Here is a 24,892-nt window from a genome sequence, read left to right as displayed (position 1 = left end):
GTAGGTGTTTCCTCCGACATGTCAAACTGAAGAGGATGGTTCTGTTTAGCCCAAATCTGAAACACAGCCTGTATATGAAGACTGCACCTTCACTGCCATTCAAAAAGCCTCAACACAGAGAAATCACGATTAAGTCTAGAGAAATGGAAGTTGTGCACAGTAACTTAAAAGCAGGTGATTTTTTTTTTTTTTTTTTTTTTTTGTAAACTGCTGACACTATTACAGATGTCCGCCCACATTCCCTTCCCTTTACCCATTTTGACCCAATCCCCAAACTCCTTTCCCTCTGGCCATCACTACAGTGTGGTCTGTATCTATGGGTTATGCATATATGTCCTTTGGCCAATCCCAAGCAGGAAGAGCAGTAATACCTACAAACTGATTTTTGACTTGTTTCTTTTGACTCCAATACTCTCCTACCTTCCACCTTACCATATGAGCAATACTGACTATAAGGTATAAGAATTTATATTAGCAGCTATAATAAGCTCCCATTTTCAGGTTGCTTACTCCCTTAACAGCCCCTCATCTATCAGTAGCACAACAGGTGCTAAATAAATGCAAGGTTATGGAATAAAAACAAAGATATGGCACAATACTAAGAATTTAAAGGAACCAGTTGACAACAATTTATAAAGGTGTCAATATAATGATGTATCTTTGGAGAAATCTTCCAAGAATAAAGTCGATCAAAAAGATTTCCCAAGTCACACCAAGAAGAGTTGACTTTGCTTAACTGACCCAAATGAAGATAAACAAAGGTAAACTGGATTCGGTCCTTAGTTTCTTTTTTAATAGCCATCTATTAAAACCTACTCTGTGCCAAACACTGCCCTGTACGAGGCGCCTAGTTCTAACTTAACAACCTATATATAGCTTAAATATTATCCCTATTTTACAGATGAGGAAACTGGGATGCAGTTGGTTACAAAGAACCATTATGTAGCAGACAGGATCTGAACCCAGGTGTTTTTTACTCCAAAGTCTTTGTTCTTCCACAATGCTTTATCTTCTCACGGAGAATGCGCCTTCTATGGTAAATACTCAGTTGCTCTCCTATGACCCTCAAATTAATCCTGTTAAGTCGATTATTAAATGTTGAAAACAGCCATTACCATTTATTGAGCACTTAGCAGTATGTTAAGGACTTTGCCATCATTATTTCACTTAATCCACCTTTAAGTCCTATGAATGATGTACATAGTTGTCTTCACCTCAAATCTCTCCTCCCTCCAAATGATTTGCAGAACTGCAAGGTTCAATCATAGAAGCAACATTCTCAAGAAACAGGCAGGGTTCTCAGCACATGCTCCAATTATGTTGTGTAATAACAAGTAAATACCTAACAGCTGTATTGTGACAATAGTGATAATATAGTTTTTAGCACTTACTCAATTTCATGTGCTTATCTAACTTTTATACTTTAATAAGGAATATCAACATATGCTGTTGTTAGAACTGAACTTCAGTACAAAAATTTCAATTCATCTAGATTAATTTAACTTGAGTATCTTGAGATTTAAGGTGAGCAATTAAAAACTATTATTACTTGTCACTAATCTGTGTGAACAAGGGTTTTCTCAATGCTGTACAATTTATATAAAAACATGAAAATAAATCAGATGCTGAGGCTATCATGAAAATACAATGATGTCAATCTGAAACTTGATTTTTTAATGCGCATTAGAACTGCCTCTTTGTTCTAATTGACTTTAAGGAATTAATGTTTAAAACTTGAACTTAAAAATAAAATGTACTAAATAAAAGTATTATAAGTTTATTTTATACATATACTAGAGTTCCTCAGGACAGGGTATAGGGTAGAGGCCAAGTGGATCCCCATTGGCCCTAGCATGTGCGATACTGTTTCCCTCACCTTTTGAATTGGCAAGTGAGAGGGGCAACGGCAGTGGGAAACAGGTTCCTATCTGGTTCAAGTAAAACCAACAAAAAAAATGGTGATCAATAACCTCATGATAACCCTGAATATTATTAGTTCAAATGCCATAATCAGTCTAGATGATCAGATTTTTATCAGCACCTTTCAGACTTACTCTCCCCTTTTCTCTTAATTACTCAACCAAATCTAAGTTACTAACAAGTGAAACATTTTATGAAGAACTTAAATTCTTTTATTATCTGTAGCTGATCAAGCTAACCATGGTGATGGATTATCTCCATAGCTTTAGAAATACTTGTATTGTCCAGAACTTTGAAGATTATGATTGTCCAAGATGTGTCAACTAAATTATAAGACAAATCCATTGGAAATAAGAGCTTGTATGTATAAACATTTCAAGGACAATATATCCAAGCTAGTGAAGACTAAAAGAATAAGAATTTGAGCATGTGCCAGAATTTTTCTTGTAAGAAAAATAAGCCTCAATAAAATAAGTAACATAATACTTCAAGAGTTGACAAACCTAAATGAAAATCAGTAATCAATCTGGACATTAAAGCAATTAGGAGACCTGCAATAAAAATTTAATGAAGAAACTGATCTGATGGTCTTCACATGTCACTATGGGAGTTCTTAAAACATTTCTAAGCTTAAAAGATTCCCAAGTTCTTATGAGTTTCAGCATCTGCACTGCCCAGCTTCTGTCTACTCATAGGAAGTCTCTTTTTATCAGGTCATACCTCACAGAATTACAGTGTTGACCAAGAATTATTTCTGTTAAACCATGTGGTGCGTGAAGAGATGAATTCTGTACTATTTGTTTACTTACTACTTAGATTACACAATAAAAGGTTTGTAGACCAGAAGGGAACTGGCAGGTTTTCAGCATGGAAATATGCTCACTGTATTACTCAAAATCATCAATTCTATCTATGTATTTTTTAAAATTAAGTACAGATCAAGTAAATTTCTGCTACTTCTATATCTGCATAAGGTGCTATTTCACAGACTACTAGTCATACTGGAAACCAATGAAGAGTACAGTAAAAATTCTGCCTTTTGAATAGTTTCTTACCCAATTCCATGACAGCCCTAGAACAAATGTTTGAGTAAAGTAGCAAAATAACTCAATTTTTGTGGTACTATAGTTTTCACACACTCATAATTTTATTATTATTATTATTATTATTTCACATACACCACTGGACAAGAAACTAACAATTATATCTTGAAATTATTTTTGTATAGGAAATGTATTTAAGGAGGTAATTTAGAGCCACTATCTTATTAAGCTTCTTTTGTACAGAGTTCACGAATAAGCAATAGCTGTTTGACAGAGAATGCCTATTATTCTTTAGATTAACAAGAACACAAAATAATCTCAGCTTTTTTTAAGTCATCTGTGTTGCCTACTGATTGCACAAGAGAAGTCTGTCAGTGTTCCTAATTGTAAATACGTATGACTCTAAGAACTAAAGTTAGAGGATCCAGTCAAGATGCCAGCAAGGGCAGACATGGCTCACCTCGTCACACACATCAAAATTACAACTAAAATATAGAACCACCACTACTCAGAACCTTCAGAAATCAAGTTAAAAGGAAGTCTGACAACTACAGAATTAAAGAAACCACACCAATCCAGACTTGCAGAAGGGCGGAGATAAAGAACAGGCTGGTCTCTCACCCACAGGCGGTGGATAAAAATTCAGGAGGGATATTTTGGGAGCAAGGAGTCCCAGCTCCATACCAGGCCCCCTCGCCCAGGGTTCCAGTACCAGGAAAATACTTCTGGCTGCAAAAACCAGTGTGGATTGAGTCGGTGCAATAAACTGCTGGACTCCCAAGCAGTTCCTCTTAAGAACCCACACACGGACTCCGAGCTCCAGCACTGGGGTAGCAGCTTGAAAGACACCAGTGGTATATATACAAGGAGAGTCTGAAGTGTCTTGGCATCAGGGCAAGCAGAGGCCATTGTCCTTTTCCTAAACTCTCTTCCCCCACAGAGCAACAGAACCAGCAAGCTGATGCCATATTGAGACTCCATCAGTCTGGCCAACACTGACCTGCCTTGGAGATCCCCAGAGACACTGCCCTTACCCAGGCAGCTTTTCCATATAAATAGCTAGTGTTGGCTCATGCTTCAAAACTTCCTAAATCCTATCAAACAAGCAACAACTGGCCTCCTGAGTTCAAGTGCCCCCACTGCCCCCTACCCCTACCCCCACCCCGGGCAATACCAGGAGCCAGCTTAGATCCACAGCTTGGCTTCCCCTGGGAATCTCCAAGCCCAGGGCAAGTAGCAGCCAACTCACATGCAGGATGCCACAGGTGGGCAAAACACAGGTGAGGGCTCACCTTGGCCTGCACCACCCAAGAAACTCCAGAACCAATGTACCTAGTGGACAACTACAGACCACGTTGGAGCACCACCACTCTGCCCCTGCACAGTTGATCCTCCATGGAGGGCAGAGGTTGGTGGTCAGTGGTCAGACCCAGTCGATGCAGCTGACTGGCCTCGGTAAATCCTTTCCATTCATCTGCCAGTAGCAACCAAGGCTCAACTAGAAGAGGAGGGTGTACTCAGACCAACCGAAGGGTGCACTTCGAGTACCCAGCCTGGATGATAAGGGAGGCTGTGCCACTGGACGCTATAGGACACTTACTACATTAAGCCATACTACCAAGACACAGAGTCAAAGCAGATCTACCCAGTACACAGAAACAAACACAAGGAGGCTGCCAAATTGAAGAGGCAAAGATATATGGCCCAAATGAAAGAACAAAATAAAACCTCCGAAAAAGAACTAAATGAAAGGGAGATAGCAAACCTACCAGATGCAGAGTTCAAAACATGATAATCAGGATGCTTGGAGAAATGATTGAGTCCAGCCACAAAATGAAGGAAGAAGAGAAGGTTATACAAAGAGAGATAAAGAAAAATATACAGGGAACCAACAGTGATGGGAAAGAAGTCAGGGTTCAAGCTAACAATTTGGAATAAAGGAAGAAATAAACATTCACTCAGAACAAGAAGAAGAAACAAGAATTGAAAATAATGAGGAAAGGATTAGGAACCCCTGGGGCAACTTCAAACGTACCAAGATTCAAAATATAGGGGTGCCACAAGGAGAAGAGAAAAAGCAAGAAATTGAAAACTTCTTCGAAAAAATAATGAAAGAAAACTTCCCTAATTTGGCAAAGCAAATAGACATACAAGTTGGACCCAAAGAGGACCACACCAAGACACGTCATAATTAAAATGCCAAAGGTTAAAGATAAAGAGAGAATCTTAAAAGCAGCAAGAGAAAAGAAGAGCGTTGCCTACAAAGGAGTTCCCACAGGACTATCAGCTGATTTCTCAAAAGAAACTTTCGAGGCTAGAAGTACAGTACATATTCAAAGTGATGATGAAAAAAGCAAGGACCTACAACCAAGATTACTCTATCCAGCAAAGCTATCATTTAGAATGGAAGGGCAGAAAAAGTGCTTCCCAGACAAGGTAAAGCTAAAAAAATTCATCATTACCAAGCCATTACTACATGAAATGCTAAAGGGACTTACTTAAGACAAAGAAGAAGATCAAAACTATGAGCATTAAAATGACAACAAACTCACAACTATCAACAACTGAATCTAAAAGATAAAAACAAAAAGAAACTAAGCAAACAACAAGAACAGGAACAGAATCATAGGTATGGGGATCATTTGGAGGGTTATCAGCTGGGAGAAGGAAGAGGAAGAAAGAGGGAAATGGTGCAGGGATCAAGAAGCATAATTGGTAGGAACAAAATAAGACAGGCGCCTGGTTAAGAATAGTATAGGAAAGGGTGTAGCCAACCATAGACATGAACTAAGCGGGGAGGGACTGCTGGAGAGAAGGCAGGTACCAGGCAGGGGGAACAAAGAGAAAGAAAATTGGGACAACTGTAACAGCATAAACAATAAAATGTACTTAAAAAAAGAAAAGAAAAAAACCTTTGACCCCTACTATATATAAAGTACTAGATAAATAAAACCAAAATTTGTATGGGAAACTTATCCTCTAAGTTGGAGGTTCTCAACTTTTAGCTTATATTACAACTACCTGGAGGATTCTTAAAATACAGATTACTGGGCTCTAACGCCCAAGTTTCTGGTTCAGGAGGATGGTGGTGACTGAGGATCTGCATTTCCAACAAGTTAGCATGTAGTATCAATGATGCTCGTCTAGAGAACACTTTTAGCCCCTCTGCTCTAAAAAAAAATACTTCTATACGTGTCCTCCAAAAATGGCCAGAAAAGTAAAAGACTGTTCACTCATACTCAAAAATGGTTTATTAAAACTTTCTCTTAAAAATGTTGCCCAAATGTTTTACAAATACAGGAAACGTGGCCAATCTCTAAGACATTTACATTGCCACATACTTAGAACTCAGTAACTATAAAAATACACTAAGGACTTAGTCTAGTCAATGACTGACTTGCGGTAAACATCACAATTACCAACAGAACTTTTACCTCCCAAATATAATGTGCCTAGATCCCAACCCTGGAAATTCAAATTGTAAATTTGGCATGTCTGCTTACAAAAAAATTTCACAGATGATTCTGATGAGCACTCTTATCTGTTCAAGGTTTGTGTCTCATCTATAGGTCCTTGAAAAATTTACAGATTCTTGAGTCGCATCTGAAAATTGCCAAATGAGAATTTCTGGAGGTGGGTCCTGGGACTCCTTATAATAGCTAAACACCCAGGTGATTCTTAAGCAACACAAGTTTGAAAATCATTAGCAGGTCTTAGAGCAGAGACTTAACAGGTTAACTAGCAAATTCTGAAAAAATAAGAAAATTGTATTTTTACCTACAACTTACATATGCAACAATATGACAACTATGTCTGTCAGGGAGAAGACTGAACTGAGTGGGTTGAGCAATACCAAACAAGCAAGGTACAATTGCTGAGAATAAGAAACTAGAGGTACAATTCCAGGATGGGCCAGTAATAAAGTGTATGCTTAAAAAAATCCAGTAACTTGGCCTCAAAAATATAAGATCATGATTAGGATTCAAAGATGATCAAATGAAAAATGTGCTAACTATGGAACAGTTTTTTCAATTCTTTGAAATAATTTTTTATAAATAATATTAATATTTTAATCTCTTTATGAATGCCATAAAAATCAAAGGGTTGAGAATCACTGTCCCTGAGTGACAGCTGTGTGAATGGCTTTCCCAAAATCATATCACTTACTCTATCACTACTCTCCCTTTCTATTTACCTCCCCCTCTCAGCTGGTAAATGCTTTTTCTCTCCATTTCCCATGTTATATGCCTTCTGATATTAACAGAACTGAAAGTGGAACTTAAGAGGTCAGTGACACAACACTTTGTGTATGTGCGCATTGAGAAGAATGTGTCCTTAATTAGTTAAATATAACAGAAAATACATTAAGTTATAATAATCAAGAATTTACATAATAAAAAATCATACGTCTCAGAATAAAGGTACACACATTGAAATCACACCCCAAAGATTTTTCCTATTTAGTTCAAAACCCTGACCATGACGAAGATTCCAGAAACAATGACAAAGGAGAAGCTCTCCTGAGGCAAAAATGTCTTGGTTCTCTAACCATACTAATCTCTCTTATCCAATGTTTCAAATAAATTTTCCTAAATAATTATCCAGTTTCCTTCTCTATAAAGAGGAGGTGACACTATTAGTAAGGGGCAGGTCTCAGACTCAAGTCCCCATATTTAATATAGCCCATGCCTTTCTACAAATCAGATGCTCAACATATAATTTTTTAATTTAAAGATTAAAGAAAATCTGGGGATGTTTTTACTTAGGATTAGAAAAAAGAGACATGATGAATACCTTCAGATATTTGAAAAGGATGTCATATGGAAGGAAGATTTGGTGATTTATGCAATTCCAGTGATTAATAAGTGGGAGTTACAACATGGCAGGGCTTTGCTCGATAGAGTAACCAGTGTTGAAGGTAAACTCTATGATAATTTAAAAAGTGCATTCTCATTTTGTTGGTCCTGTGAGAATAAAAAGCATATTCTGGATCATCTAAATGATCTCTATATAGGTCTATACTCTTGCTATAAGCCTTCTTCTGTGTTCAAGGTTGCATTTATTTATGATGAAATTGGTACCAAATGAACAGGGTCACATTCTTTTTATTATTATTATTATTTTTTTTTTTTTAACAGGGTCACATTCTTTAATGGTACCAGATTGAGCTCACTGGGCACATCTCAAAGGATTATGGAGATTACTCTGAAAAAGATCTAAACATTAGTGGGTTGAAAAATACTGGAATAAAGAACTTTCTAACATTTATAGTTGCCGAAAATAGACTGTCTTTTGAGAGTTTTTTGTGTGTCTAAGAAAATTCTTAAAGCAGACGGGCCAGATTGGTTAACACAACTATGGAAGATGCGCCTATGATGGTTTATATTAAATTTTTTTAAAAAATCCTAAAGTCAGTATTTTGCAAGAATCTCTAATTTGAAAACACACTGCACTAAAAAATAAAAAATAATAAAAAGGCATATGTTATGGATGAATCAATTAACACCCCAGACTGAATATTTAGTTGTGACCTAAGCCATCAACAATTCAATGTTTTTCTTGAAAAATCAGATGTACAAAATATCTGTTGAATAAATGAATGGACAATCTGTTATAGGTTAGAGTGGTTAGGTGCTACAGCAGCAGTCAAAGGTTGAAAAAATAATTTAAACCATGGAAATAATCAACTTATTTACATTATCCAAGAACTACTCCTTCCTCCACTCACAGGGAATACTATGACTACTGGTTTGACATATAACCCATTTAAACAGTTTAGCTATGTTCTCTGCAAAGGCTGGCAATTTCCAATTTTCTTCCACCAAAACATTAAATGAAAGACGTTTAATGAATTAATACCGAAAGAGCAAGGAAAAGTAGGCCTCTTAAGTTCCCACCCTTTGACAGCCAAATAAACACCCTTTAGAATATATTTCTTCCTTTACTATTATCAATATGGAAAATGATTATTTTAGAATAACATGTATGTACAAAAAAAAAAAAAAACCAAACCTTCACTTAATTTGCAAAGGCCAGATACTCACGGGAAAATATATCAATGTAGAGAAAAAGTAGCACTAACTATTCTATTCTAAGTTAACTGATAGTCTGGACCAAAGGACTATAATCAGCCTTTGTCAGATTGTCCCAAAGAAGGTTTGAATGACTCTAAGAAATATCCTGAGACTTCAAGGGAGTCTCTTCTGAAAACAACTTAATATAATAATATATAGTTCCTAATTTGCCCTGGCTGGTTTAGCTCAGTGGATTGAGCGTCGGCCTGCGAGCTAAGTGTGAGCTAAGTGTCGCTGGTTCGATCTTCCAGTCAGGGTACATCAGAGAAGGAAAACTCTGACTCCAAAAAACCTCCGCTGCCTTGCGGCATACCTCTTCAGGGGAAAGGCTAAGGGAGTAAACCCCGACAGAAAATCCGGAGCCGGAGTCCCTAAGGCGGTTTGACGTTGTAGTCAACACCGGCAACTCCTGCGGCGCACCTGAACCCAAGCTGTATCGACTCCGTCTTTCCCTTGGACCCTTCAGCTGCGAAGAGAGGGGGGGTCTGCTGCATGGGCAACAGCAGACCCTCCATATCACCCTGCCCAGGCTCTGTAGCTTCAGCTTCACTGGAGAGGACACTCCAGCGTCATCGCAAGATGTCGATTCAACACGGGAGGAGACAGATACCATGTCACTCCCGAGTCGGACTGCACAGCCATTCTCGATGGTGCAGATAGACTCTTAAGAAGCTACACCATCGTCTCTCGAGACGGACGGCTGCCGACGACGACGAGTTCCTAATACATTAAGCCTTTACTATATTGCAAGAAATGTTTTGAGTGTTTCACATGCATTAATATCTCTTTTATCCTCACAACAATCCTATAATAAGGCAATTATTCTTATACTCCTAATTTACAAATGAGGAAAGTGAGAAGTAGAAAGAGGTAAAACAACTTGTACAAGATCACAGTTAGTATAATGGCAAAGGAAGCAGTCAATCTCTAGAGCTTAAACTCTTAGCCATTAGTCATCCATTACTACCACTTTCTTAGGGAAATGAAATGAAAACCCTAATCCATGGTAGAAGAGACTCAGCTTCCCAAAAGGCACAGCAAAAACAATGGCAAAACAACTATGCTTGGTAGAAACTCATTAGAATATGAATTCAGGTAATCTGCCACAAAAACTATAGTCCATTCATTACAATACCAGCATTGATCAAGAGTACTGTATAAAGAGATAATAATCTACATCAAGACAATCAAATAAACTACAATAAGACATTTGGGCCCTGGCTGGTGTGGCTCAGTGGATTAAGCACACGCTTGCAAACCAAAAGGTTGCTGGTTCAATTCCCAGTCAGGGCATATACCTGGGTTGCGGGCCAGGTCCCCAGTTGGGGGCATGTGAAAGGCAATCGATATATCTCTCACACGTGGATGTTTCTCCCTCTCTCCTCCCCTTCCCCTCTCTCTTAAAATAAATAAACTCTTTAATAATAATAATAATAAAAGACATTTGACTCATAAAAGCAGGGAACGCAACTGGCATAGTCAAAAACACACAGCCCAAGAAGGGCAAACTGACCCTCATCCAAAAAACTGATTATGGATACTAGATTATCAAAAACTGTATGAATACAGGCATGAAAATGCTAGTGGTCATCTTTCATGTCATATAGCCTGTAAGAGGCAGGATAAGGCCATCATGCAAACAGAGCAAAGGCATATAAACCACATAATTTTCAAGAGAAAATAAAGGATGATACTCTGAGGACAGCACTTGAGACTCTGGATCTAACTGTCCCTTAAACCAAAGCTAGATTCTGTGAGCCAGTAACTGCCTTATTTCCCCCTTAAACTAGTTGGAGTTGTGTTTTATCATTTGAAAACAAGAATCCTGATGTACTTATCAAATTGCCAGTGTTTTAAATTAAAAACAAACTTTAATGATGATGAAGTATAAGAAAACGGCATTCTCTTATACTGCTGGAGTTTAAGCTAGTCCAAACTTTCTGGACATTCACAGTAGAGTTGAGAAAAGTTTGCTAAAAATAAAATAAGGGTAAAGGGACTTTCCAGAATAATTACTTGGCTGATCTTCTGCAGTCATACGCCTCTTTAAGCAAACTTTTTCGCTGTTTTCTTCCATATATTGTAGAGTGGCAGGCACTAACTTTTAACATACCTTTAATGCCAACTACATGTTACACAGCTGTATTTATTAACAAAATGTTTACTAGCCTGGTTCTTAAAAATACTGTAAGTATTTTTAAATGACAAAAAATTAAAATCCAAGGTTCAAGAAAGTTCCAAACTATTATGAGGGGTTCCCAAGCATTAAAAAAATAAAAAATAAATAAACCCTATGAAAAGTAGGACATAGAAGATGGAACATGACTTCCAAAAAAACTTTAAAAAATCTTAAACTCTCTTTGTTCATTCAATTAGTCTTCCATTGCTTCATTTGTTTGTTCAAATACTTATTAAGAGTTCACTGTATGCCAGTTTTCTCTTTTATATCACAAGCTTTAAATTCAGTCTATTTGTGATCTTGCCCAGTGAAACATGTTTATAACTGAGAAGGGAAAAGTGGGTCACTATAAAGAAATTTAATACTTAACATCTGAATTTACATGGAAAGGTCTATAAGAACAGATATACATATACCCTAATTTATAAAAACTTAAACTTTCTACTTTTTTTTTTTTTTTTTTAAGATTTCAGTTATTTTAGAGAGGGGAAGAAAGGGAGAAAAAGAGGGAGAGAACTATCAATATGAGAAACATAGATCATTTGCCTCTCCCACGGTCCACATGACTCTGTTCCTGACCTAGCCATCTGCTTAGCTTGTTTTCGTTTTTTTAGATTCAGTTGTTGATAGTTTTGAGTTTGCTGTCATTCTACTGTTCATAGTAAGTCCCTTTAACATTTCATATAACAAAGGCCTGGTGATGATGAAATCCTTTAGCTTTACCATTTGTAGGAAGCACTTTATCTGCCCTTCCATTCTAAATGATAACTTTGCTGGATAGAGTGATCTTGCTTGTAAGTCCTTGCTTTTCATCACTTGGAATACTTCTTACCAGTTCCTTCTTGCCTACAGTTTCTTTTGAGAAATAAGTAAACAGTCTTATGGGAACTTCTTTGTAGATAAATCACTGTTTTTCTCTTGCTGCTTTTAGGATTCTTTCTCTATCTTTAACCTTTGGCATTTTAATTATGATGTGTCTTGGTGTGATCTTCTTTGTGTCCAACTTGTTTGGGACACACTGTGCTTCCTGGACTTATATGTCTGTTTCCTTTACCAAATTAAGGAAGTTTTCTTTTATTATTTTTTCAATTAAGTTTTCAATTTCTTGTTCTTCCTCTTCTCCTTCTGGCATCCCTATGATTCAGATGTTGGCACTCTTAGAGATGTCCCAGTCTTCTTATTCTCTCCTCACTTTTTTGAATTCTTATTTCTTCATTCTGTACTGGTTGACTGGTTTATTTCTTCCTTGTGTTCCAATTCATTCATTTGAACACTGCTTCCTTCCCTTCACTATTGGTTCCCTGTGGATATTTATTTATTTCACTTAGTGTAGCCTTCATTTCTTCCCTTATGCATTCACCGTACTCAGTGAGATCTCTGAGCATTCTTATCACCAGGGTTTTGAACTCTGCATCTGACAGGTTGGCTAGCTCCATTTTGCTTAGTTCTTTTTCTGGAGTTTTGATCTGGTCTCTCACATAGACCATATTCTTCTGTCTCCCCAATCTGGCAGCCTCTCTGTATTAGGTAGAGCTGCTTTGACTCTGTCTGGGTGCACCCATCTTGATGAATATTTCTTCTTTGAATTTTTGTTTGTCAGATTTTCATACAGTTCAATTTTCTGGCAGTTCTAGTTGTTTGTTTTGCAATTAGCTGTGATCCTTCTTATGGTTGTGCAAGGAGGTGAAGCATGTCTACCTACACCTCCATCTTGGCTGGAAGTCTATACGTGGTATTTAGTAGTCAAATTCATAAGAACAGAAAGCAGAATAATGGTTGCCAGAGATGAAGGGGCTGGTGGGGGTGAGGGTGGTAAATCAAGTGTAGTTGTTATGGTTATAGAATTTCAGTTTTACAAGATGAAAAAGTTCTGGAGATTGATTACACTTCAGTGTGGATATATTTAACACTATTGCACTAACTGTACACTAAGAAATGATTAAGATGGGAAACTTTAAGGGTTTTTCTTTTTACCACAATTAAATTTAGATTTTACATATTTTCTAAAAGGATCATGTCTGGCAAATATAGTTTTATTTATTTCTTATTGCAGAAAACACAAGTTTTAATATAAAACTCAATGCACATACAAACTAGTTAATTCTTCTTGCTCCAAGAGACATAGAAGGATATCATTATTTTTAAAATTCCAATACCTACAATTAATTAAAAAACCCTCATCATACTTTCACCAAAAATAATGAGCAACAAGAAACTGGTTTATCTTAGTTTCAAATTCTTTACTAACCCTCCAGTTAAGCAGAAAACATACACAACACATAACAAGTAGCTGAAGGCTGGGTAAAATCCATCAACTAGATAATTAGTCCCAACATTTAAAAAAGTAAAAAAAAAGAAAAAGAAAACAGGAGAATGTTCTTTTCAATAATTAAGATAAGCCGCTTAATAGAAAAGTGATCCAACAACATATTTAAATTAGATTATTTCTCCTAGTTAAGACACAGACGTGTTAACAATCTTAGATAAGATTTTAATCTTTTTAAAGAAGCACCTGATTTTTTATGTTATATTTTAAGACACATCTATGAATAAGCATTGTAATCCAACCCAACTCTTTAACATCTATGCATAACAGGTTTGTTTTTTTAGGGGAGAGCACAAACACAGTCTTCCACTACCACAAGTTATGCAGTCAAGTTTCCCACATTTGGGGAAATCGCAGGGGTCAGCACACCCAGAGAGCAATGGATAAGCCTCACACTGGGAAAACCACCTTCATGATCATGGCATCTCCCCTGCCAAGTAAGTATATGCATAACAGTTTTTAATCTCACTACCAAACACTATAATTACAAGCTCTTCCAAAAATAAATAAGTAAATAAATAAAAATCAGTCAGGAGAGTAATCCCCCTAAGCCACCTACACACCACTCCTAACATACTATAAATGTAACCACAGCCATCTTAACACTGAGCTTAAGGACAATGGAAGTCAACCTGAAGAAAGAGTAGAAAATTGAACATTCTCCAAAGTGCACAAAATGCTTTACAATGGACCACAGGAATGAACTATCACGCTTTATCAGTCTAAAACAACATGTATCAATAAACACATACATGTGGAAGAGTGCACTAATATATTGATTTCATACAAATCAAGCCCCCAAAATTAAACTAATACATGCTTGAGGCATTAACTTGAGGTAGAAGCCAATGGTCTTAACTCTGCAGAAATTCATAAGCAAAGAACAGTTTTTCTACCATGTAGGTTCATATACTTTATTGGGAATAAACATTTTATCAAATATTTTAGCAAAGATTAATATTTATAAAATGGTCTCAACTGTTGCATTAAGACAAAAATGTTAAGTTACTGCCAGTCCTAAGACTGCAATGCCTTGCACAACACCTTGTTGAAATGACCTGTATGACTAGAATGTGTTTATGACTCGAGTCTCTCTAGTCCAAAGTAAATTCAAAGTAACCTATTTAGAGATTAAATAAAGGGTAAGAAATTATGAAGAAGGGGACCTAGAATAGACAGTAGATCAGACTGCTCAAACAGAATAATTGATCCTAGATGCCAATATAACCTAGGAATGTACTAATTTAACCAGACAAAAACAAAGCTCTGGATCCAATGTTAGTCTTCATTTTTCGGAGGTATAGAAAAAATGGATGAGGTGATGGGAAGAGGAAGTAATACAAACAAACAAAAATACTTGGAAGGACTTGCAAAAAAAGGTTTTTAAGTGTGAAAATTTAGACTAGAACTTTAATAGGTTCTAGTTTAAATGCTTAATTTCAAGTGTTACCAAGACTCCTAAACCAGGCACTGGACATAACCTCATTTAATCTTCACAGTAACTGTTAATTTGGCTGCTATTATTATCAGCATTTCAAAAAGAGGACTTAGGCTCAGAAGCATTCAGTAATTTGCCCAAACTTACAAAGCTAACAAAGTGAAAAGGCTGGACTCAACTCAGAGGTGTCTGGCTCAAGATCCTTGCTCTAACCACCAGGCATGATGACTTCAAACAAGTGGAAAATAAAAGTAAAATTGTAACAATAAAAAAAGTTACTGATAAAGTAGAGAGCTTCTTGACCGTTAATGGCCTGAGTTAAAGAGGAAGTTAAGGAATATTCATTCTCAAAGATTTTACTTTAATGATCCAATAAAGTGTTTTGGAAAACTTGTAAGGAGTATGCTCTGAAATCTGAAACCAAACGATGAACCTTTTGACATTTCTTTGAAATCTAAAAATCGACATCAATGCCAGCCACTACCCCTAAGGAATCAACATCAAAGACCCTATATTAAATCTATTATAACCATACCCATCCTCTGTTCTGATTTCTTCCAGTCCTTCAACTATGAATTTCCTAAACTTTCTTTGAAAAAAGACAAGTTTGTGTCCCTCACCCAGATTCTGAAGGCTCATTTAAAATGGAAAATTGTAAGGAAATGGAAAATCCCAGCCCCTCAATCTCTGTAACCTTTTCAAAAAGTTCAAAAATTATTGTTTAGAAAGGGACAAACACCAGACATCTTTAACAAACAGCATCTAAAATTGTTGAGCAGTCACTATTTATTAGGTGTTGAACTTAATTTTTCACTTTTAAGAACCTCTATATTAAGAAATATGATTTGATCTGGTCCAAATTTGCTAAAACTTTCAAATGAGAAGAATTTTGAAATAATAGATGGGATGGGACTGAGGAAAATCTAAGAGCTAGTTTATAGAGTTGGGGCAATGCATAGTAGCTAATTAGTTCATTTATATTAAAGCTGTTTATTATATTCTCAACTGATGAACTGCAAAGGATAAATGAATACAATATTATATATATTGCCTGTGAAAAGGAAGTGATCCATGCATAACTTAATGTACAGTATTAAGTATGATTCAGCATATAAAAAGGACAGAAAATTGGCACTACAAAAGGCAGTCTTGCCTTAGGTTTACAATATAACAGCCACATCATTTCATCAAAAGCACTGTAATCACTTCTGCAATATTAATTGCAATTTATTACTGGCAACTGAGAATTAAGTCTAAACCTGTTTAGTCACTTTTTGAATTTTATAAATGCTTTCCCTGCTGTATACAAACTAAGAATGTACAGTATCATTCTACTGAATAAGAACCAAAAAAGAACCTACAAAATAGCAAGAACACAAACACATTTATCTTCTGCTGATACTGATTAGAGAAACTAATCTCTCCTTGAAGAGTGGAAGGACTTAACAGTAAAGCCAACCTTCTAACCACAACTCTTACTATAAATCTTCAATTCCTTAAAATGATTTCCACAAAAGCTAAAACACCAAAGTGGATCAAACTGCGTGTAGGGAGAGTGTAGGAGGTCACTCTTAATTCCACTGGTCCGACTAACAATTCTTAATCCTGTGATATACCGCTTAGACCTTCCAGATTGTTGTTTTCTTTCCTTTCAAACTTGCATTAAGTTCTAACAGAATACTTATTACTTCGGATATATCTTGAAGGTTCTCTTTAATATGCTTCAATTTCAGGAAAATGAGACTTCTAAAAATGTTAGTGATACATTTCATTTGCTTTGATCACATACTTTTTTCCAATCTCATTAAAAAAGTTTGCCTAAATAGAGACAGCCGCTACATTTTCACTAAAATACTTCCAAGAATGAGGCACATGTTCATTCGTAACGTCTGGGCTCTCTTGACAGATGAAAGAAATACAAGTACCCAAGTCTGATATTCTCTTTAAAAGGCTGCGATTTCTCTAAATTCCCGTTACTTCGACTCTCAGTCTAGGCAACTTTTTCAAGGCGATTAAAACAAACCAAAACCTGCACGTGCAAACTGAAAAGTTAGCATCTTCAGGGCGTCGCGGCAAATCCCCAATGCACAAAGGCAGACACCCGCCGCGGCTGGCCAACTTGGGGCAGGATCGCATGCGACCGTGCGAGCTCCTCGGTCGGAAACCAGGGCCGCGAGCCCACTGGGAAGCCAGGACCTGCGCGCAGGGTCCGCCCTGGGCCGTTTTCTATGGAACCGGAGAGAATGGGGGCGGGAAGGAGCGGAAGCTCACTACAAACGGCGGCGATCGAGCTGCGACTCATTTCTCTCCCGGGGGTTCAGGATAGGGGAAGTCCGTCCGAAAGGGGGCACAGGGCAAGCTGGCTTTTTGAGACGGGTAAGGAGGGTGGCGGGAGGCCCCAGCGGCCGGGAAGGGAGGGCGAGCTGCGTCCAGCCACCGGCCCCAGAAAGCGCTTTCGAGGCTTCTCCCACCCCCTACAACAAGATGGCGACGTGGACAGAGGGGGAGCCCGGCCAGCGAGGTTGGGGGAGAGAGAGAGAGAGGAGGGGAGAAGAGGCAGAAACAAAAAGGCGGCCCCCCAGAACGCCGGGGCCGGCCCGCGAGCCCAGGGCGGCGGGCAGGCAGGGGAGCCGGCGGAGAGCATGGGCTTACTTTTTCTTGTCGTTCGCGCCTCCGGCGCCCTCCATCGCAAGTCGGTCGCCGCGATGCCTTCACGGCGGCCACCCCCCAGGCTCGTTCCGGCCTAAGCGCTCGCTCCCTCCACACCCCGGGAGAGAAGAGGAGGCAAAGAGGAGGCAAAGAGGAGGCACGTCCAGCGGTGCGAAACCCCTCGTGAGATCAGAGGCAAGACTAGCAGGCGGCAATCGCAGGACTCCACGCCAGGATCAGAAGAGCCTTCCCTCCGGCTGCTTGTCAAGGCCCGACCCGACGACTGGCTCAAGCGGGGACGAGGGCGATCCTCGCGTCCCCTCAGTCTAGGCAGCTCTGTGCACTATGGAGCTGAAGCAGCGGCAGGGGGCGGGCAGGGACGGAGGCGCGCTCCAGGCACGCGAGTGGGCAGGAAGGAGAGCGTCGGGGGCGCGCTCGCCGGCAGAGCTCAGCTCTCACTCCTGCAAGCCCGCCTCACCTGAGGGGGAGGCTGGTTCCCTGAAAGCCAATGGCGAGCGACGCAGGCGACCAGGCCCCACCCCAGGCCACGTCTGTCTGAGCCAATCAGGAGTCGGTCAGCTGAGGCACAGCTGGGACGGGCTACCGCGCTCACGTGCGGGTCTGTGTGCTGCTGCGGAGAAAAGAGAAAGAATCTCGGGTGCGGCCACCGTGGTCTGGGGACCCTGTCCTCGGAAGTCAGTGGCTGACTTTGGGAGGCGCTGCTGAGAAAGGATTTCAATCTGTGGATCACAAGTCTGCGTCACATTTCCTGCTCTCGGAACAGCAAGGCTCCCCCTCTCTTTCTCTTCGGAGGCTGTGCAGGTTTACGGCCAGCTCTACAGAGTCCCAGTTCAAAAAAGTATACTTTCCGAGTCGTGGCAGTAAACCCCTTGGTCTCTTTGCTCAGATGTGCTACAATAGGGTCTTTCTTGCTAGGTTACCTAACCACGGGCCATGTCACCAACCATACTCTTTGCCAGACAATACAAGGGTACTCTCCTTGTCCACTAAGTTTTTGTGATGAAGTTTGATTATTGAGTAAATGCAAAATAAATAAACAAATTCCTATCTTTGTAAACCTCTCAAAGGAAGTAGTTAAGGTAGTAGGGAAATCCTAAGATCTGAAATTATTTTAAGCACTTACAAATAGGTGTAAGCTTAGCATAAACCTGAATTTCAGGGACAAGAATAGGGAAAATGGCTTTAGGTAGGCTTTGATTTTACTTTCTTATTGCTTCTAAACAAGCCAAAAATAATCTTAGATGTATTTTTTTAAAGGGGGAGACGACTCTTAGTTTGTGACTTAACCACCATGAGGCAGAATTCTCATACCCGCACCAAGTCCTGGGCCAAAGAGCTCTGAAGCGGACATAACTGGATATGCTGCCGGCCAGTATTACCTGTTTGCTAACGTGACTTTTCAAGCTACTGAATAGGACAATCGCTTTTTGGTTTTGGAAGTACACATTTCAAACCTGTAACTAAAAGGAATAGATTTTGAGTTCAATAAAGAACTACTGCATATATATACATATATATATGTATATATATATACACTTAATACTAGCTTATTTCACTTCTCATTTTTCCTTTATTAGTAATATTGTTACAATCTAGCTTTGAGTTATAAATAAATGTGAATATCTGTAATGAATTTCAGTTATATTGGTGTGCAAAAATAAAATGATCTATATAATAAACTTTTAAATTCTGGTAAAACAACAGCCGATTCACATAGCATGTCTTTTTAACTAGTTATAAACCCATAAAGATAACGTTTAAATATCTATCTTAATGCACCTTTTTTTTCCAGATCTATAACACTGAATCATATGTCTTCTTGAAAAGTACTGTGGGGAATGCCCAAAAAGAGGAAAGGAAAGGACCATATAATAACTAGTCATTTTTCTGTTTTAATTGTGGAAAGAACAACTGTAAATTATAAACATTTTAACATTCTGAAAACTTGGTGTTAAGAATGCTGGAGTCAGAGTCATGAGTGAGCTTGAACTCAGACTCTGACACAACTCGTTTAACTTCCTATGCCTCAGTTTACTCATTTGTGTCTATGCCACAGAATTATGGGGTGATTAAATGAAATAATAAATGTAAAGCACTAAGAACAATACCTGGAACATAGTAAGGGACCAATAATTGTTACCCATTAGTATTGTTGTTTTTATTATTATTATCATTACTGTAACTCCAAATTTGTGCCTCTTCTAGCAATAGTTACTTGGGCTTCTGCCAGAGTTCCGCCAGTTTTAACTATCAAGAATTCCAATTATGGTAATATAAATCTGCATATATTTTCAACTTTGGAACTGCCCACCTTGTTCCCATCCTCATATATAAGCATGGTTGCAGAAATATTTAATCATTTCCTTTCTCATTATACTTGTAATAAATTCTGTCTAGCCACTGAGTATAGCTAAGGTGTATAATACTTGGTACATCAAAAAAAACCTAAGCATTTTGTAATAGTAACTTTAAGTCATTTAAAATTTTTTAAGCATTTCAAAAGTTTAAAACAGAATAGTTCAACCAGCAACAGGTATTTTTGAACATTCATTAAATTGGTCCCAAAGTTCCATTTTCCTTTTCAAAAATGTATTTTAAAAATGGTATTTGTGTGTATATGTATACACATACATATATGAACATGAAAAGCAGTAATACTCAACCAACTTGTTTTCACATAATTACGGAGCCAAATAGTATTTCCAAATTCAATCTATCCTGTTTAAAAAAACAATAAAAAAGACAAAATTTTCTATGGGAAAAAATTTAAATTATCCTCATTAAATCAACTATTAATAAATGCATTTAGGTTATTACAATGTAAATAAAACTTAACAATCAGCTTTATTCAATCATTTTCTAATCTTTGTAAGTGTTCAAATTTTATTGCAAATCACTTTGTAGGACTAAGTAGACTGAAAGATTACTTGGAGATGACTCAGTTGACCCTTAACTCATTCCTACCAAATATGGGTTAAGGGTCAATTGAATATGGGCAGTGATTCAAGAGGTGAGTCAAACTTGAAATTTGGATTACTACTAAATGATATAGAACACAGTCTTTTAAAGAGTGAAACACATCAGATTCAGATAATTTAGAATGTTATCAAACTAAGATAACCTAGTGGACAGTAAGTGATTCTCAGCTTATTATTACCCTTAGCTTTCACTCCCCTCCCTTTGCTCTATTCTAGTTCAAGAACAACAACAAAATGTGTATCGTTTGGCTTGAAAGTGCTTAGAAAGTAATAGAAATTAAAGATCCTTTTTTTTTTTCCTTTTGTGAGAAACGCTCACAATAAAACACGGGGACACAGGACTTGAGCCGCAAAGTGAGGTGTTTATTCACGAGTCTGCAGAGTCAGGCGCACCACCAGCCAGGAGCATGTGCATGCAAAGTAGAAAAAGAAAACTGGTTTTATGCTAATGTTATTAACTCTTCCCTCCCTAATGCAATTAGCTACCCCACCCCTCTCCCAGTTTCTCCATTACTGGTTAATCCAGGCTCACAATCTAATTCGATTAACTATTTAACTCAGGGTGTGATTAAGTAAGGGTAATCTAGTTATAGGTCTATCTCTAAATTATTTGCAAAGTTACCTAGCTACATCTTCCCATTTCTCTATGTTTGGTGACAACAATCTTCCTCCTTTTGATCCGGGAGATATGTGTGAGGAGCTGCGGAATGTCATTTCCTCACCCCTTTTCCATGATTCATCTGTTAATTATCTCCTCTCATTTGAGAGTCATCCTGGCTGGTTTGGCTCAGTGGATTGAGCGTCGGCCTGCGAGCTAAGTGTCCCTGGTTCGATCTTCCAGTCAGGGCACATCAGAGAAGGAAAACTCTGACTCCAAAAAACCTCTGCTGCCTTGCGGCATACCTCTTCAGCGGAAGGGCTAAGGGAGTAAACCCCGACAGAAAATCCGGAGCCGGAGTCCCTAAGGCGGTTTGACGTTGTAGTCAACACCGGCATCTCCTGCGGCGCACCTGAAGCCAAGCTGTATTGACTCCGTCTTTCCCTTGGACCCTTCAGCTGCGAAGAGACGGGGGGTCTGCTGCATGGGCAACAGCTGGCCCTCCATATCACCCTGCCCAGGCTCTGTAGCTTCAGCTTCACTGGAGAGGACACTCCAGCGTCATCGCAAGATGTCGATTTAACACGGGAGGAGACAGATACCGTGTCACTCTTGAGTCGGACTACACAGCCATTCTCGGCGGTGCAGATAGACTCTTAAGAAGCTACACCATCGTCTTTCGAGACGGACGGCTGCCGACGACGACGACGACATTTGAGAGTCACTGGCTTGCTTCTTTATCCCTCACACTTTCAAGGATCAAAACAAAATAAATATGTATCTTTTGAGTTTATGGAGAACAAGAATAGACTGAATATTTGACACTAGCATTTTCAAATTATAAAAGACTTTTTAAGCATAAATTTACAAAGAAATACTCAGGAATTTTTATTTTCTGGTCCAAAATGCGAAGAGTTTGGAAGCTGCCATAATCACAGAAAGAAAGAAAAAAAAAAAGCTGAACAAACTGAAAACCAACAACTCTTCTTAGATCCATCAGAGAGTATTGAGGTGACAGGGAAAACTGCTGCCCTGAAAACAGGAGAGGTAGAGAATCACAGCTTACCAGAGGATCACAATTTACCAGGAGCAGAAGTCAGCAGCTGAAGCCAACTGTTGGAGCCAATATCAGTAAGAACACTTTAAACTGTAATAGAGGAATTGTTGGAGGCTCTGTGTGGACCAACTTGAGTTAAAAACTCCAAGGGGGCTCCTCTTTCTGAGTTTTACCTCTGTTAGGGACAAAGGAGCAAGCCAGTGACTCTCAAATGAGGAGATAATTAACAGATGAATCATGGAAAAGGGATCAGGAAATGACATTCCGAAGCTCCTCACACATATCTCCCGGATCAAAAGGAGGAAGATTGTTGTCACCAAACATAGAGAAATGGGAAGATGTAGCTAGATAACTTTGCAAATAAATTGGAGATAGACCTATAACTAGATTTCCCTTATTAATCACACCCTGAGTTAAGTAGTTAATCGCATTAGATTGTGAGCCCAGATTAACCAGTAATGGAGAAACTGGGGAGAAGGAGAGGGAAGGGGGAGCTAATTGTATTAGCATAAAACAAGTTTTCTTTGTCTACTTCTCGCGCACATGCTCCTGGCTGGCGATACGCCCGACTCTGCAAACTCGTGAATAAACACCTCGCTTTGCTGCTCAACTCCTGTGTCCGGGTGTTTATTGTGAGTGTTTCTCACACCTCCAGGAACCCTAACAGTCTATGAAAATCTGAAGGGAAAAAAAGCTCCTCTTGCTTTTTTTTAGGGGGAAGGGAAAACTAACTCTTTTGAAATACTCCCAGAGCCATCTGTTCTTTTTTATAAAATCTGCCCTCAAGGAAACTATTTTATCTGAGAGGAAGGGAAACACCCAATTCCAGCCCTCTCTAGCCTTCAACAGGGGAGGAGGGAAACACTCAGGTTCACTGAAAGAATGAGACCTAACCACATAGGACTATAGAATGCTTTCCCTCCTCCCAAACCTTAGAATAACACCACAACAGTAGGATTTTTGTGTAATAACAGGGGGTTATAACTAAAAGAACTACAAACATCAGATCCTATTTAAAAAGTCACTGGGGACATCCAAAGAGAGACAAGAGAAACTAAAACAAGGACTAAACTTTAGCTTCAGACCCCGCAGTTGCACCAAGCATTAACACTAGCCTAACTCCTAGCCAGATACACTTAAAAGTTTATATTAAAAGCCTACCTACCTAAGTTCCTTTTGCCTGGTACATTATATTTGCCTTTAAACAACAACAACAACAAAATTACAAGACATGCTAAAAAGTAAAAAAACAGTCTGAAAAGATAAACCAAACATCAGAACTAGACTTAGATATGGCAGAGATTTTGGAATTATCACAACTAAATTTAAAATAACGATTAATATGCTAAGTATTCTAATGGAAAAAATGAACAACATATAAGATCAGATGGGTAATATAAACAGACATATGGAAACTCTAAGGAAAAATTAAAAGAAAATACTAGAAATGAAAATCAATATGACAGAAATGAAGAATGCTTTTGATGGGCTCATCACTAGACTGGGCACAGCTGAGAAAAGAATAAATGATCCTGAAGATACATCAATACAAACTTCTAGAAGTAAAGTGAAAAGAAAAAAATTAATTAAAAAGATGCAACAGAATATCCAAGAACTGTGGGACAATTATAAAACTGTAATGGGAATACCAGAAAGGGAAGAGAGGGGAACATAAGAAATATTTGAGGGAGGGAGAGAAGGGGGATAAATAAGGGAAGGCTTTTAGTCAAGGAACGTGTATAAATGACTCATGGACATGGACAATGGGGAGGGATATGATAGTGGGAGAGGGGGTGGGCTGGGTGGGAGGGAGCAATTGGGGAAAAATGGGACAACTGTAATTGAAAAACCAAAAAATAAAGTAAATAAAAAAAATATTTGAAGAAATAATGGCTGACAGTCTTTCAAAATTAATGGCAGATGCCAAAACCACAGATCCAGGAAGCTCAGAGAATACCAAACAGGAATAAATACCTCCCCCCCAAAAAAGACTCATAAATATATCATATTCAGACTGCAGAAAATAAAAGAGAATTTTGGAAGAAGCTAGATAGAGGTGGGGGTGGGGGAATGGTGAGAAATACCTATAGAGGAGAAGGATAAGAATTACGCTGGACTTCTCTTCAGGGACCATGCAAGTAAGAAGAGAGTGAAGTGAAATATTTAAAGTGTTGAAAGAAAAAATAACACCCAACCTAGAATTCTGTGTCCTGCAAAATTATTCTTCAAAAGTGAAAGAGAAATAAAATTAAGGAAATATTTTGCCAGTAGACCTGCCTTGCAACAAATGTTAAAAGGCCCTGGCTGGTGTGGCTCTGTGGATCAAATGCCAGCCAGTGAACCCAAAGGTCACCGGTTTAATTCCCAGGCAACCAATCAATGTATCTCTCACACACTGATGTTCCTCTCCCTCTCCTTCTCCCTTCCTTCCATTCTCTCTAAAAATAAATAAATAATATCTTTTTTTTTTAAATAAAAGAAGTGTTAAAAGCTTTTCAGAGTGAAGAAAAATACTTTAGGTTAGAATCTTGAATCTATACAACAAACAGAAGAGTGCTATAGAAAGAATAAATGAAAGCAAAATAAATTAAAATTTTTTCTTATTCTTA

At 38.3% G+C, this 24,892-nt stretch overlaps 1 protein-coding gene and 1 non-coding gene across 3 annotated transcripts in view; both read right to left on the bottom strand.

The window, feature by feature from the left end:
* Positions 1-17,772, bottom strand: part of HIF1A (hypoxia inducible factor 1 subunit alpha) — a 42,725-nt gene extending 24,953 nt beyond the window's left edge. For both annotated transcript variants that reach the window (XM_090270961.1, XM_090270962.1), the window contains exon 1: positions 17,633-17,772. In XM_090270961.1, the coding sequence (XP_090127087.1) occupies positions 17,633-17,667 (35 nt within the window). In that variant the 5' untranslated portion in view covers positions 17,668-17,772. The remainder of the gene's footprint in view (positions 1-17,632) is intronic.
* LOC150016880 (U1 spliceosomal RNA) lies at positions 13,824-13,987 on the bottom strand. Its single transcript, XR_016510290.1, has one exon. It is a non-coding gene; the product is annotated as a U1 spliceosomal RNA (small nuclear RNA).
* Positions 17,773-24,892: the final 7,120 nt, after the last annotated feature.

Source organism: Furipterus horrens, unplaced genomic scaffold (assembly GCF_987537825.1).
Source record: "Furipterus horrens unplaced genomic scaffold, mFurHor1.1.pri manual_scaffold_3, whole genome shotgun sequence".
Classification (NCBI taxonomy): Eukaryota; Metazoa; Chordata; class Mammalia; order Chiroptera; family Furipteridae; genus Furipterus; species Furipterus horrens.
The sequence above is the reverse complement of the archived record's forward strand: the minus strand, read 5'-3'. Positions and strand labels throughout refer to the sequence as shown.